At 48.7% G+C, this 14,556-nt stretch overlaps 1 protein-coding gene across 2 annotated transcripts in view; it reads right to left on the bottom strand.

Annotated features, from left to right (window-relative positions):
* Window positions 1–594: 594 nt before the first annotated feature.
* adam12a (ADAM metallopeptidase domain 12a) overlaps window positions 595–14,556 on the bottom strand; it is an 86,327-nt gene continuing 72,365 nt past the window's right edge. The window contains exons 13-23 of one of the 2 annotated variants that reach the window (XM_076033498.1): window positions 13,343–13,432; window positions 12,582–12,777; window positions 12,324–12,432; window positions 11,561–11,759; window positions 10,618–10,695; window positions 9,138–9,246; window positions 8,088–8,223; window positions 7,880–7,997; window positions 6,460–6,681; window positions 2,645–2,835; window positions 595–2,424 (exon numbers count right to left, since the gene is read on the bottom strand). In XM_076033498.1, coding sequence (XP_075889613.1) covers window positions 2,355–2,424; window positions 2,645–2,835; window positions 6,460–6,681; window positions 7,880–7,997; window positions 8,088–8,223; window positions 9,138–9,246; window positions 10,618–10,695; window positions 11,561–11,759; window positions 12,324–12,432; window positions 12,582–12,777; window positions 13,343–13,432 — 1,518 coding nt within the window. In that variant the 3' untranslated portion in view covers window positions 595–2,354. Of the gene's footprint in view, window positions 2,425–2,644; window positions 2,836–6,459; window positions 6,685–7,879; window positions 7,998–8,087; window positions 8,224–9,137; window positions 9,247–10,617; window positions 10,696–11,560; window positions 11,760–12,323; window positions 12,433–12,581; window positions 12,778–13,342; window positions 13,433–14,556 lie in introns of both variants that reach the window. The other variant, XM_076033497.1, reaches the window with a different exon arrangement.

Raw genomic sequence — 14,556 nt, forward strand, 5'->3', positions numbered from 1 at the left:
GCTGTATAAATGTTAGAGGTCCCGTATTATGTTATATTTATCCTTTCGCTTAACTACCTGGAAATAAACTACTTGTGTTTTTTCCTTTTTCGTTCTACTTTTCAAAGTTTGCATACTGGAAATCAGCCCTAAGTGGCGTCACAAAGGGCAGGCATACCCCCAACAATGACTTGGTTTCAGCGTAATGCTGAACTGGCGTGTTGTGTTGGTTTGGTGATGAATTGTATTGTGGAATGTGGTGACAGACTTACATTTTGGCCAGCAGAGGGCGCACACAAACACATTTTTATGCGCAATTCATGGCCAGAGCAGAGTTGCAGACTTGCTCAACATTTCTCTGCAGTTTGAAATCTGAATAACTGTCAACACTGATAACGGCACGTAGCATGGAACTCATTCCTATTGCAGTTGCACACCATGTGACATTCTCAAACTGCTGGAAAGACCGTCCGTGCGACAAATAATTGCAATGTGACAGAGAACTAAAAAAAAAAGATGTGTAACATAACAGACACAAAACAGCCTTCAGTGTTTGAAAAACAGTTTTACTAATACTGCTCAAGTGTTCAGAGCATCGTGACCAGACACTTTGAGTGTTTTCTCTACATACGATGTATCAAACAATCATCATTTAGAAAAAAAAAAAAAAAAAAAAAAAAGTTTCTCCACGGTGATGTGTTCACCTGTAACACAACATGTGAGCAACACTTTCTTTTTTCAAACAAAGGGGAACAGTCGAGTGACTTTGCGGCTCAAGGATCACATGTCCATACACAGACTCATGGCATTATTATATAAAGCAAAGTAAAGAATGCAATGAACACAAGAAAACTAGTGCAGTATAAAAGACACATATATCACGAGTGTAAGCAAAGAAGGTCCAGATTGAGTCTTCAGCCTTGGTACGTAAAGAACGCAAGATGTGCTGCATCGCAATCCAGCGGAAGTTGTGTTCAGTGATGAAATGTGTGCGATTGTGGATTGCACAATCAACGTACACAAGATTCTGCTTCAATCGGACACGGAGAATGTTCTTTTTTCAAAGATCTTACAAAAGAGTTACAAAAGATAGAAAACAAAATAACAATAAAAAAGAAAAAAAAAACGCTTTTCCAGCCTTCAAATTAATGGCTGGTTCACTTCCTCTCAAGTGTCCTCAGGTGTCGAGTGAATCTTTCCGTTTTCCATCCGAGAGGGACACACATTTAAAATCCACACCTGACCGCCTCCGGATCCAGAGTCAGTGATTTAGTAGAGGCACGGAGGGGCAACACACACACACACACACACACACACACACACACACACACACACACACACACACACACACACACACAGCAGAGTTTGGAAGTTTGGATGCTCCAGAGCTCTCGGCCTGTTTGGGGCCGTCGCTGTGTTCACACTTCACTACCCAGAAGCCCTCAGGACATCTGGGAGACTCGTTAATAAAACAGAAATGGCAAATTCGCTGACATTTGTATTATTCAGCGTGTAACCTTTACAACGTATAAAAACGCGGTGGAAAAAGACTTGAACTCCACACGCGCTCCCACCCACCCAGGAGGAGGTGGAGGTTGTGGAGGAGGTGGAGGAGGAGGAGGAGGGCGAGAAAAATTCCCCCTTTTTCATCAAACTGCAGGAAACTGAAACCTCTTTCCTTCTTCCTCCGGCTGGTTCAAAGGCAGAAATGACTTTAAAAAAAAAAAAAACGTGTCTCTGTCTTTCTCTTCATCCATCATTGCACAGTTCTCCTTTTTCATGCCCTTGACACACACACACACACACACACACACACACACACACACACACACACACACACACACACAAAGAGCGATGTGCACACACTTCAGAAAAATAATGCAAAAGTCTTTCCTTTTGTTAAAAACACAGTTGACAAAAACACAAAGAGAAGCCTTGCTGCAGTGGAGGGCTTCCCAGGCTCCTCCCTCTTCCTTCAATCCTTCCATCGCTAAAACAGGCCTCATGATGATGCAAAACAAAGAACTTGACAGAATAAAACGAAAGAGCTAAACTCAAAAAAGTTGCTACCGTGTAGTAAAAGTGTCTGGCACAGTGCACTGCGTGGCAATAAATACACAACATAAATACTTCACATGTACCTGAGCTCAGACTCGTAGCACCGTTGGGAGGCAGAGCACCGGGCGACACCGTCTCCGGAGTCGGATGTCAGAGAGGCCGCCTTGTTTTTTTTTTTGTGTGTGTGTTTTTGTTGTTGTTGTTGTTGTTGTTGTTGTTGTTGTTGTTGTTTTTTTAAGGTTTTCAGAGTTTGAGTTTTCATAGTGCAAAAATTTTATTAGCGTCGTATCACAACATGGTCCTCCGCCACCAAAGTCTCAGCTGCTGTACTTGACGTTGGCAATGATGCAAGGCTTGGGCAGCGTCGGCGGCTGCTTGGCTCCGGGGCTGCAGGAGGAAGCAGAGAAGGTCACCATGATGCATGATGCTGTGCAACTTTTATTTGTTCGGTGCTAAATCACCGCCAAAGCCGTCTCGAAGTGCTCTGTACAATCAGAGGAAAACCACCTGGGCCCCCAGAAGAATCATTGAAATGTGTATTTCTAAATCATTTGAAACAATCAGTCTGAGAAAGCTGCAGACGCAGGCAAAGGAGGCCGTGACTCACCGCTTGTGGTGCCGGACCGGGCGCAGCGGTGCAGCCACGACGGGTCTCGGAGACATGGGGCCACAGAATGCAGCGGGCCCCTGGGGGGCGCTGTGGCCCTTCACTCCAGAGGGACTGCGCACGGCGGCGGTGCGAGAGGCTCTGGGGTCGGCCGGCAGGGGTTTCTGAGGGGGGCTGGGCTTCTCCAACTCCTGGCGGGGAGGAGGACAGAGACTTTCAGACATGGCCACCAGGTGGCGCTCGCAGCCAGCGAGTGGCCGGCCAGGAAGGCTCTCTATCCACGGGGCCCAGGAGGCTCGCACAGGAGAAGCTGTCATGTGGTTTTCATCTTTGCAAGAGTGAGATCATGATAAAAAAGAAAGAAAGAAAGAAAGAAAAAGCTGCAGCGCTTGTCCTCATCTGGTCTCCATTTGGCTCGTCCTCCTCTCCCGCGGTCAGGGAGAACCCAGAGCGAGACATCAGAGAGGAGGAACAGCACTCCTCACTCAGCCACACAATCAGCTTCTCCCGTGTTTTCATACATACGTGTAATCACTCTGTCAGAGTCCAATCTGACGCTGTCATTTCCTCTTTTTCCTCTTTGTAGGCTCTGCTCTGTCGTCACTGCCCGAAGAGCAGTGAAGAACATCAAGTGCTGTGACAGTTTTTTTTTTTAGTTTTTTTTTGCACTATTCAGAGGCAACAGCTGCTCGTCCAGCACATTAACAAATAACGATGTCAGGGAAAAAAAAAAACACGACAAAAAAAACAACTGGTCCAAGTCGAGCTGCATCCACCCAGAGCTTCGTCTTCAGCTCGGAACAAATGGATATTCGTTTCTGGCAAACAAAAGTTATTCCTGAAAAAAACAAAAAAAACAAACAAACACAAACCCTGCAGACTCCACCAGGCTCACCAGCTGAAAAAAAAAAAAAAAAAAAAAACTTTGAGGGAGAGCAAAGGCTTTGTCAGCGTCTGGGAGCTGCCAAACAGCTGCTAAAGATACTGCAGAGTGGAAGCAGAAAGCGGCGCTGACAGGCATCACTTCCTGCTTCAGACCTTCACTCCTAATGGGAAGAACAGGCAGGTGGAGAACCTGCACGCCGAGGTCAGAGCCGAGCCTGCAGGAGGCTCACCTGCTGCAGGTAAAACAAGGTGACAGAGTTCTTCACCCCTTCTTCCCCCGTCTGTGTCTCTGTCCCCTTGTGATGTCACAGAGGGCACAAGGAAGTAAACCGCACTGTCAGAGCATGCTATGAGGTCTGAGGCCTTTCTACAGATGCCACTTGCCATGACATGGGTTAAAAAATGAGCAGGTGAAACTTTTTCATAGATGTTTTTTTTTTTGCAGACGAGAAAACTTCATTCCAGTTTGCGCAGTCAATCAACAAGGTGGATAAATACATGATCATTTTCAAGTAACACGGAAACTTAAAATTGTTTTCATACAAAAAAAAAATCAAATATTACAACAAAAGAATTGACGTTAAATAGTCTTTCATCATCAGATATGTTTTAATATTATTAAATAGCATTTATTTAACTGAAAAAACGGGTCAGCGAGGAATTATTGATATTGTCATCATGTTTCCCTTTACTTTTTTCATTGTAATACTTGGGGCCTGACGCATTGGCAGAGATGTGGTGCGGTAAATCACAAAGATTCAGGAAGTGGGTGTGGCCTGCCAGAACATTGTAGCAAGGGTGATAAACTGTTTTGTTTGCTGAACCCAGTTGCCCCCAGGAATTATCATAATCATATGATCACATGGGTCGAGGCGGCCAATGGGTATCAACGCTTTTGTGCTGTCATATGGTCAGGTGGGTTGGTGTAGCCAATCACCACCAGCGGGTGGGTATATCAGGCCTCTGTGGCTCACTCTCAATCAAGCAAATGGGGGAAGCCACATGAGAGAGGAGCTACAGGAGCCTTCCACTGAACGCCAACCTGAACCGAACGAGGCTGAGCGTTGCCTTTCCTGTGACCTGAACTCTGGTCCTGTCCTCCAGGCCAGGTCCATGAAAAGATGGCGAGCTAAAGAAGCAGGATTAGAGCGATCCTACAGCAGAAACGTAATAATATTATTTAATAATAAAACGTAAATAATTTGACCTTGTTTATCACCACTATTCATATATAAAAATATCAAAATGCAAACTTGTCTCTGGTCTCTTGTCTCCACTCCCTCCTTGAGCAAACTCTAGGGTCTTCTGAGTATTACGTGCGCCTCACATTGGCCTCGTTTTGATTATATGCAAGTGCTACAATATACCGACCCACCCCAAAACACCTCCCCCTGGTGGTCACAGCCCCAGCTGGCTCCGCCCTCTGAGACTGAGCCTTCCAAGCAGGTCAGTTTTTCAGGAGGCTGTAAACAGAGGGCTCAACGCTGTCTTCCGGACACCCGGGGAGCCTTCTGGATAATGAACCGTCGCTCGGCATCTGCTTCGGTCCGCAAACGGCGCCAAACACATTGGATTTTCAGACGATTGTTTGCTGTTTGTAAAAACCAGCCGATGCCGAGCGCCAATAAACACAAAGCTGTTTACAACCTCGCTGCGGCTCTTTTTATTGGCTGCTTGAGGCCCGCTGGCCAAATGTTTACTGCGCGCTCAAGCGTGGCCAAAGATAATTGAGGGCAAATGATTGATTGACAGCTGCCTCGGTTGATGGGCCCCGCCCCCTCCTGATCGCCGGCTGCTCTGAGCAGATCTTGGCCAGATTCGAGTCAAACTGAGAGTTTTTTTTTTTTTTTTTTTTTTGCAAGAGTCCCCGATCTTTGAGTGATTTAATATTAAACACTTTCTGCGTTAACAAGCGACAACGGAGATAAAAAAAAACAAAAAAAAAACCCAACAAAAAAAACACGACGTTACACCGGCGGCAGCGACTGCGCCGTCCCGTCACTCATCAGGTTCGCTTCCCTCCAGTCGCCGTTTCATCTTTTCCTCCCCCGCCGCCGCTCTTCCTCTTCCGAGTCTGGCACACTTTTCATTATTTATGCGGCGGTTTTGTATGGCAGGGGCGCAGTTTCGCTCCGTGCCACTCAAACTCGCTTTCTTTTTTTGCGGCTGTCAACACGCGTAGGTTACATAAGACGCAGACGAGCCGTCGCATCGCATCATCACGGCCGCCTCCCGACGCCACGCACGTCCTCCGCAGCCGCAGCGCAAAACTCAATGCGCTTCAAGAGGGAGGAGGTAAATCCTCACGAGTGTGCGTTAAAACCAAATAGCCGTGGAAATCAGCCCCGTGTGATGTCACAAGGGGAGTAACCAAGGAAGTCATGTGCCTGCTACTTGCATTCACACTTTTATTCCACTGGTCTTCATGGTTGTTTTGAATTTATCACTTCAAGTAAGTAATTAAATCAATCAAGATACAAATTTTATGAATTCATTCATTAATGAATCACTCGCTGTGCGCTCAGAGATCTGTTGAGCCTCACAACTATTTTCTGACAAAGGTTTTTGTTTGCGATCGCTTTGTTTCCCTCTGTGATGTCACAAAGGGTGTTAATACCTCCACCAAGTCAGTCATCCTCCTCCCGCCCGGCCAACCCGCCGTTTTTTTGTACCCTTCCAACTGTGCGGGCGGTCCGACACGCTTCCATCTCTTTCATCAGGAGGCTGCAAACAGCGGGCTAAATATGCTGCTTCTGCAGAACATGAAATGTGTCAAACTGCTTCACCAGAGTCCAGAGTAAAAAAATAATAAATAAATAAAGCTCTGCGGATGGATGAGAGCAGGTGAGCTGTAAGTGGCGGCGGTCTGTGAGTGCAACTCCGCTGGTTCAGTTACAGCGATTGTGGGAATAGACGGGGACTTCACTCACCATGACCATCCTGTAGGAGGCGCCGAACGACGCTCCCCTGGACGCCGCCGCTGCGTGGAGGAGGTGAGGAGGCACTGGGGGTCTGGGCTGCACCGGCCCGGGGGAGACGGACAGGGTCACCGATACGGGGACGGGCCGGCTGAGGTGAACGGGAGGGCACTGGGGCAGCCGGCGCAGGCTGTGGGTGGGGCAAGGGGCAGGCTCCGCCCCACGACGAGGTGACTGCTGAAAGACAGAGAGCAGAGAGTCAGTGAGAGGAGAGAGAGAGAGAGAGAGAGAGAGAGAGAGAGAGAGAGAGAGAGAGAGTCTGCTTCCACTCAGTAACAGCCACGTTAGCCTGCACTGACTCTCCTCTCGTCCAGGGCGAACAAATCAAACGCTCCCTGCTGCCTGATCATCGTTCCCCAGACCCTCCTCAGGTGAGCCATCAAAGAACTGAGCCATGAGCTTCCACCTGGCTTCTATCTTCTATTCTGGGTCGGATCAACTGGAAGGGCCCACACACACACACACACACACACACACACACACACACACACACACACACACACACACACACACACACACGTTCCTGCTTAAGAGGAACTGAACGACTTGTGCGTGCACTTGGCCACAGGGACGCAGTTCGACAACAACATACACACACACACACATGCATGCACGTGCACGGTTGCACACGCACGCACGCACGCACGCACGCACACACGCACTGATGTTGCATTCCGGCAACTGGAAAATGACCTCATCTGCACCGCGCCTGCATCAAACAGCCTCACATCCTCCTCCACCTCGCTGCCGACCCCCCGACCCCTCCCAGCTCCTCCCACCGACCCCTCCCACCCTGATCGCAACCACATGCTACTAACTGAAAACATCAATTTCACGCGAACGTGCGAGGGTGAGCCCCCCCCCCCCACCACCACCACCACCACCACGTCTCTCGGCATGGCTCCTCTTACTTCAGGGTGGGAGGGGGGAGGGTGGGTGGAAGCCAATCGATCGGAAGCTCCCTTCCAATTACAAAGCACGTCAGGTCGGCGATACAGCGCGCTAGGCTCGACGGCGACCACGACGACCCACAACTCATTACTGTCTTGCAGTCATCACAGCCGGGACGACTTTGCATCTCAAAGTAAAGCCGGCATGTGCCCCCCCGCCCGCCTCCCCCCTCCCCCCCTTCCCCTCCGAGTGCACGCGATTCCCTTTCCCCTCTAACGCCTGCTGATAACGTGACGCTGCACACGGAGGAGGCGTCAGATTTAATTGGATTTGAAGGGGCTGAAACAACACGTCAGTCTCCATCAGAGTCGTGTGTGAGGAGAGCGATCGTGTGCTCGCAACCCCCCCCCCTCCCACCCCGCCAAAAAAAAAAAAAAAACCCAGTCGATCTGAGTCATGGAGGTGCTCGCAGCTGCTGCACCTTGAAGACGGTGGCGCCGTGGGGCACAGGCGGAGCCGGGCGGGACGGAGAGGTGGAGGTGGTGATGGCCGGAGGCTGGCCGGGAGGCGACGTCCTGCTCACCGTGGCGCTGACAGACCTGGGAGGAAACTCAGTCATTCAGGGATTCATTCGGTTGGAACCAACTGTTTGAGAAACTTAGAAATAAATCAGTAAAAAATGAAAGCACCTGAGCTTCTCGATTTGGTTCTTCTTGCCGGTGAAAAGCAGGCCGTGGAGCTTCTTCCTCTTGACGCAGATGACGAGGCCGGCCACCAGGGCGGCGAGGAGAGCCACCAGGACGCCCAGCGTCAGGTTCCTGCTGTCTGCTCAGAGGAAACAAACCCATCAGCGCGGTCGATGGAGCACTGCACAAAGGTCTCTGAGCGATGCTTAAAAGGCCTGAGGGTGTGGCTAACAGCGCCCTCTTGTGGAAAGAAAGCATGGTGCCAGCCCTGCAGCTCGGCCCGTCGCCTCAGCGATCAAAGGATGAGCTGCACAGGCTGCTGGGTTGAAAGTGGGCAACTTCAGCCTCCGTCTGCAAACATCTTTTTCCTACCTCAGCAAATTTGATCAGAAAATAGCGACTCTGCCTCCAGTCTCACACTTCCTGATGCCCCCACTGCATCTCACATCTTTCATCTTTCTGCTATCCTCTGGGCTGTGTTTTCAGAGTGACACCACCGAACTCTGAGCCCCATACACTGTCTGGGCTCCTCCTGCAGTGACATGCAGGTGGAGCAGCGAGGCCACGGACTGTCAAGGGCGCTTTTTCTGTGCAAATTATTTGTGTTTTTTTTTTGTAATAATTATTTTCTTTGAATTGCACATCGTTATATTAGGTTAGTGTACAGCTTATAATACGTGCACAATTAAGCTCAGACCAACTTCCAGGGGTCGTTGAGGGTCAGTAGGCTCCCACTCTTCTTCTGCTGTGTTTGAAGCTCCTCATGTTGTCACCCAACACTTTGTTCAAAACCGTCGCGCCATAATTAGATACCGTCGACACCGTTCCGCAAAATATTATCTCAGCGGAACACGCACACACAATGTCTGTCGGTTGGGGTTCGTGCCCATAGATCTGTGTAAATGCTGCACACCGCACAGCCTTCAAAGCTGCGGTTCAAGGTTTCTGCCACGGTCGCCTGACCCTTTGACTCGGGACCCTCTGATGTTTCCCAGTGGCAGTAAATCAGCCTCAGCCTGATGAGCTCAGGCTTGTGCGAGTGTGTTGACTCACCGTCTAATCTGATGGGACCGCTCTCAACGCTGCCTCCGAAACCTGCCTTGTCACAGAAGGGAGGCGCCCAGTGAGCCTCGCAGTGGCAGTTCTTGTTATTGTTGCACACCTGCAATTATTTTATTGAGAAGGACAAAAAAAAAAAAAATGCACTTAGTTAGGAAAGAAACAGCTCATCTTTTTCACGCCAGAACGTTTGCATTTTGACGACACTTTAACTTAAAATCGCCTTCTGAAAGCATGTGAGAGGTGCAACAAAGCCTCGGTTTTTCGCAGGATGGCTGTCAACAGAGGGTTAAATATACACTGATCTCTGAACACTTGGATGATTTTATTTTACTATTTGAAGTTTAGCCCACAATGAAAAGCAAAGGTCTGAGGGAGATTTGGCCCTGAGGAATGGGATTACATAGCAGGAGGCTGTAAACAGAGGGCTAAGTATGTGTTTTCAGAGCAGCATAAATATTTAAAAAAATAAATCCAATAAAACGGGAGAAAAAAATGACATTCATCATATAAAAAATGTAACAACACTAACGTTTTGCTTGAGAAGCGCTTAAATCAGTGATTTAAGCATTTTTTTAAAACCCTCCGCTGGCCTTGCTACTGCGACAGCCAATAAGCATGCAGGCTGAGTGAGGCGACCAATCCAGACCCACATGGCGGCGGAAGAACAGACACTTCTCGCGCTTTGCCGTCTTCCTGCCCCACAGGGACCAGGAACTAGTCCAAAGTGAGGATTCCCCCATCGCGGTAATGAGGAACAGGTGAGTGCCCCCCTCTGGTGGGGAAGTGGGGGGGGGATCAAGAAAACATCTTGATCCACTCTGTTCTCCGTAAAAGTGCCCCGTCCCCGTTTTACTGCCAGTTAAGCGTCCCTCCAGGCCTTTGGGCCGACACGACTTAATTGGAACAAGACAAACAAATATGACTTTATGATAATAAGTGGAGATGTTTGGTTGGAGGGGGCAGTTAACTGCTGCTTCCTTTGCTGTTGCCTGATTAGGCAGCGACGTAGCCCAGGCACAGCCGAAGCCCCTGTGGGACCCGACAAGCCAATTTAAGGCCACACGGCTTCATTTATTTCAGCACACACGGTGGCAGCCAGTCGATGTCTAATGGGAAAATATTCAAGGTGAGGAAACAATATCAGCCCAGGCTCCTTTGTCTTTGTTTGGATAAGGAAAACCTTTAGATTTTAACACTGGGGATGAAGGACGCCTCCCTCAGAGTTTTGATGGATAGCATTTAAAAGCTGGCATTAATTACGCTGTAATGTCTCATTGCTTGAAGTGTTCGGCGTGCAAGACGATCGATCATGAGGTATTGTTGAAATTCTCAAGTTTGACGGGACTGAAATGCTAAATTTCTGAGAAGGGAAAGCAGAGCTTCAATACAACAACCTGTACCTAGCCGGGAGGATGGTCAAGGGTGAAAAACAAACAAACAAACAAACAAACAAACCAAACACGTTACTCACCCCTCGACCGCTGCACTTGGCCGAGCACTCGTGCACGCCAAACGCGCTGACGTTCCGGCACTGACGGTTGAGGCACATCTGCGAGAGAGCAGACAGAGCAATCAATAATTGAGGAGGTGAGCTCACAGTCTGCAGCCGGGTGGCGCTCACGCTCTCATTCCTCTGCTGGGTGAAGATCCAGCGATCACACGCTTCACTCTCTGCTCGTTTTGAATTGCCAAAGACGAGAAAAAAAAACGAGTGGAAGAGCACGATTACGCTACCAGCTGGAATTATTTAGGAGCAGACCGGGGAATCTGTTTTTTTTTTCTTTTTTTTTTTTTAAAGAAATAGACGTTGAGAACCACACTGAAAAGCAGCAGCACTGACAAGGCTTCAGGCAGGATCCTGCTAGCATCTGCTAGCTAGCTAGATGGCTAACATGCTAATTCCCAGTCCTATGCCGGGGTGCATTTAAAACAAGTGTTGCGGGGCACGTTTTGGTTCACGTGTGATAAGATGTCAGTTGTGTTGTGTATTTAAAAGGTGTGTTAGATATAACAGCAGCATCTGGTACTGAGAAAGCGTTTTGCTCGACAACCCATTGGCTCATTAAGTTACTGCGGCTTCATTAATCTTACAACCTCATGTCCTGATTGATTGACTTATAGCAGCTGTGATGTCACCAAACGCTGAGCAGATTTCCGTTTTTGTCGAAATATGTTGGCGCCATATGGCCGCCTCCTTCCCACCATTCATTTTTTTTAAAAACCCAATTAATTGGTAAAAAAGTGAAAATGCAGTTTCTCAACACACACACACCGTGAAGTGGAACTCCAGCACCTTCAAGTACATTCCGACAGCTCACAGTCAACAGCCTCAAAGCAGCTCATTCATTCCAGAGGAAAACACGGCTATATTCACGGCACGAGTCACCAAATCTAATTGAGGTGTGAAGACTCACCGTCCCGTCCCCACACTTGGTCCCTGTCAGCACCAGGCCGGGGTCGGGCATGTCATCCCCCAGGTAGACGTGTGTGCCTCGGCACAGGATCCTCCCTCCTTCCTGCAGCGGGATGTTGGTTTCTATGGAAACAGCGTTGGTGCCAATTACCGGCCGGTTAGCTCCTCCTTGACACTGGATTTTGCCGCATTTGGCGTCTCTGCAAACAGAGCGGAGAGCAGGGAGAGTGTCAGAGGCTGACTATCCAGCAAAACGTCACTCCAGAGTGTGTGTGTGTGTGTGTGTGTGTCTGTGTGTGTGTCTGTGCTGGAACAATTAGCATTTTTGCAGTCTTGCGTCCAATTAGCGAAACTACAGGACAGGAGACTCGTTTGTTTGCTTGTTTGTATTTTTTTTTTGTCAAATGACAACCTGGGAAATCCTGCAACTGCCTTCATGTCACCTTCTAATTGGGACTGCAAGTGTTTTTATTTGTATTTTTTATCTGAGGTAGTCGGTGAGGTAAGGTTGAACAGGAGGAAAAGTGCGTCACGTGTGCGTGTTGAGATGCTGCCGCAGTGCACAGCAGAATTACGTATTTTTTTTTCTTCTGTTTTCTGAAGGAAAGAAAATGCAAAATGTTGGTATTCATATTAGTGTGACCAGTAAAATTTAGTCGATTTTCACGACCGTCTTCACTGACGCGAGTCCAATCGGCAGAACAGAATCGTCAGGTGTATCTATAGGAATGCCTCCTACTCGGTGAAAAATACACGAGTCTCACCGCGCGTCACATTTAGCAAAGGAGCCTTTGGAGTCTTTGCCACAGTTGCCGTAGGGGTCTCCCGCTGAGTTAACCCTTTGAAAGCAAATGCCTGGAGCAGCTTTCGCTCCTGCAAGACAAAAGAAAAAAAGATTAGAAAAAAAAAAAAAAAAAAAAGGAACGAAGAACGAAAGACATCAAAACGCCACGGCTAGAGCTATTCTATAATATATGAGGGCGCAGCCGCCCCTCCCTCCAACCCCCCTCTGGGAAACAGACCTTGGCCCCAGAGCGTGATGCACTGCTGCTCGTGAGTCTGGCACACGCCGTTGTAGCAGTAGCCGTCCACCTTGTGGCAGGCGTGGCCGTCGTGCAGGTAGACGTTGGCGGGGCAGTGAGGGCTGCCGCCGGTGCAGAACTCGGGCAGGTCGCAGGAGTTGGCGGCCTCGCGGCACGAAGTGCCCGCCGGCTTCAGCTGCAGGTGACACGCAAGCAGAGACCATCGTCATCATCAGTCGGGGGGGGGGGCCGGGAGATCCCCGGTGAAACATAGAGTTATCTGGAAATACATTTCTGTCCTTGTCGCTCCACATTTCCGAAAGTCTGTGTTTAGGACACACTGTTCTGGAAATCAGCCCGCTGTGACATCACAAAGGGCACCAATACACCCTCCTGGTTATTGACCACGCCTCCAAACCAAGTGTTGGCTTGCCTTCTGAGACTGAATGTGACAACAGGCGGTCGATTTTGACATAAGGCTGTAAACAGAGGGCTAAAGATGCTGTTTTCCTGACTTCATTCAGGGGCTTTTGGATGATTAATCGTGGGACGCTGCTCCACTGGGGTCCAGGATGTAGGGTCCAAAGATCTGATCGAGCACAGCGACTTCCAATCAATCGACCAGTCAATCAGCTTTCATTTATAAAGCGCTAGATCCGACCCAGAGGTGAAGAGAAAACTGACAGGATCCCTTTAATCCTCAGACCTTTGATATCTTGAAGCCGCAAGACGTGCGTGCGAGAAGCTGCTCGGCTGCTTACCTGACAGTCCTGGCAACACTGTCCGTGTGCACAGGCGGCGTCGCCCTTCAGGGTGCAGGTGGAGGCGTTGCAGCAGGGATTCACACACTCCTTCGGGTGGAAGCAAAGAGGAAAATCAGCAGAGCAGAGGAAGACAGTCACGGCCAGCCAGGTGGAATTCATTCAGCACTCGGATCATATTCCAGCAAATGCTCTCTCTTCATTTTATTTATTTTTTTTTGTTATCAGAGGGGACGCAGCCCTGTCAGGACTTTGCTCCATAGCTCCTTTGCAGAAAAAAAAAAAAAAAAAGAAAAGCAAGAAAAACAACAAAAACTTGGCAGAGGAAAAGGAAACAGTGTCCGGATCTCTGAAAACAGCAACATTTTCCCTCTAACAGCCTCATTTAAAGGCATGAAAACCCACTGGCTGCATGGTGGAGGAAACAGAATGAGAAATAATAGGAAACTAGAAAAAGTCACTGCCAAAAAAATGAAAATAAATAATGTGCATCTAAACAGCAGCATTTAGGTGAATGCGAAAACTGCAAATTATTCGATGAGGAAATTACTAAACTAAACAAGCAGATTACACTCATTGTTATTATTATTACTGGTAATTCCTCGCTTGCTTTCCCTTTTTTTCTGCCACTGTTTTGAGTCTCCAGCCAGGAAGAAATGAGAAAGTCCGTCTGTTACTTCTCCTGTCTGCTACACCACTTGGCCCCTTGTGACCTCACAAGCATAGCTTGCTGATACTTCTTAGCCAGGTGTTGGCTCCGCCCTCTGAGAGCTCCTTGTTTTTGGTCTCCAAACGTTACGACAAAGCCGTCTGTTTGAGCTCGGGGAAATTCAACAGCATGGCTGTAAACACGGGGCTAAACATGCTCCTTCCTGGCCGTCTGGAAGGCCCATCATGGCCCATCACGTGTCTCCGCTGGAGTGCCATAGAACCAGGTAGAATATGTTAGAATATAATGAAACACCCAGTAAACTGCACAGGAATTGTCTGCCGTTCGACGCCCAGAGTCGCTGCAGACAGGACCAGAACTGAAACACGTCTATGTTGTGGGTTTTTTTTGTGCTTTTTTTTTTTTTCAAGGCATCGGCTACCTGGAGGTAGCAGCTGTAGGAAACTCAGAGGCTGATTGCATTGCCACTGGGGAGGAGGTGGGGGGGATGAAGGAGGTGTGGGTTGATGTGAGGCAGAACTTCCAGAAGTCCGACCCTCGCTGA

Source organism: Nelusetta ayraudi, unplaced genomic scaffold (assembly GCF_046127955.1).
Source record: "Nelusetta ayraudi isolate G7.1 ecotype Tasmania unplaced genomic scaffold, CSIRO-AGI_Nayr_v1 ptg000042l, whole genome shotgun sequence".
In the NCBI taxonomy this organism is placed as follows: Eukaryota; Metazoa; Chordata; class Actinopteri; order Tetraodontiformes; family Monacanthidae; genus Nelusetta; species Nelusetta ayraudi.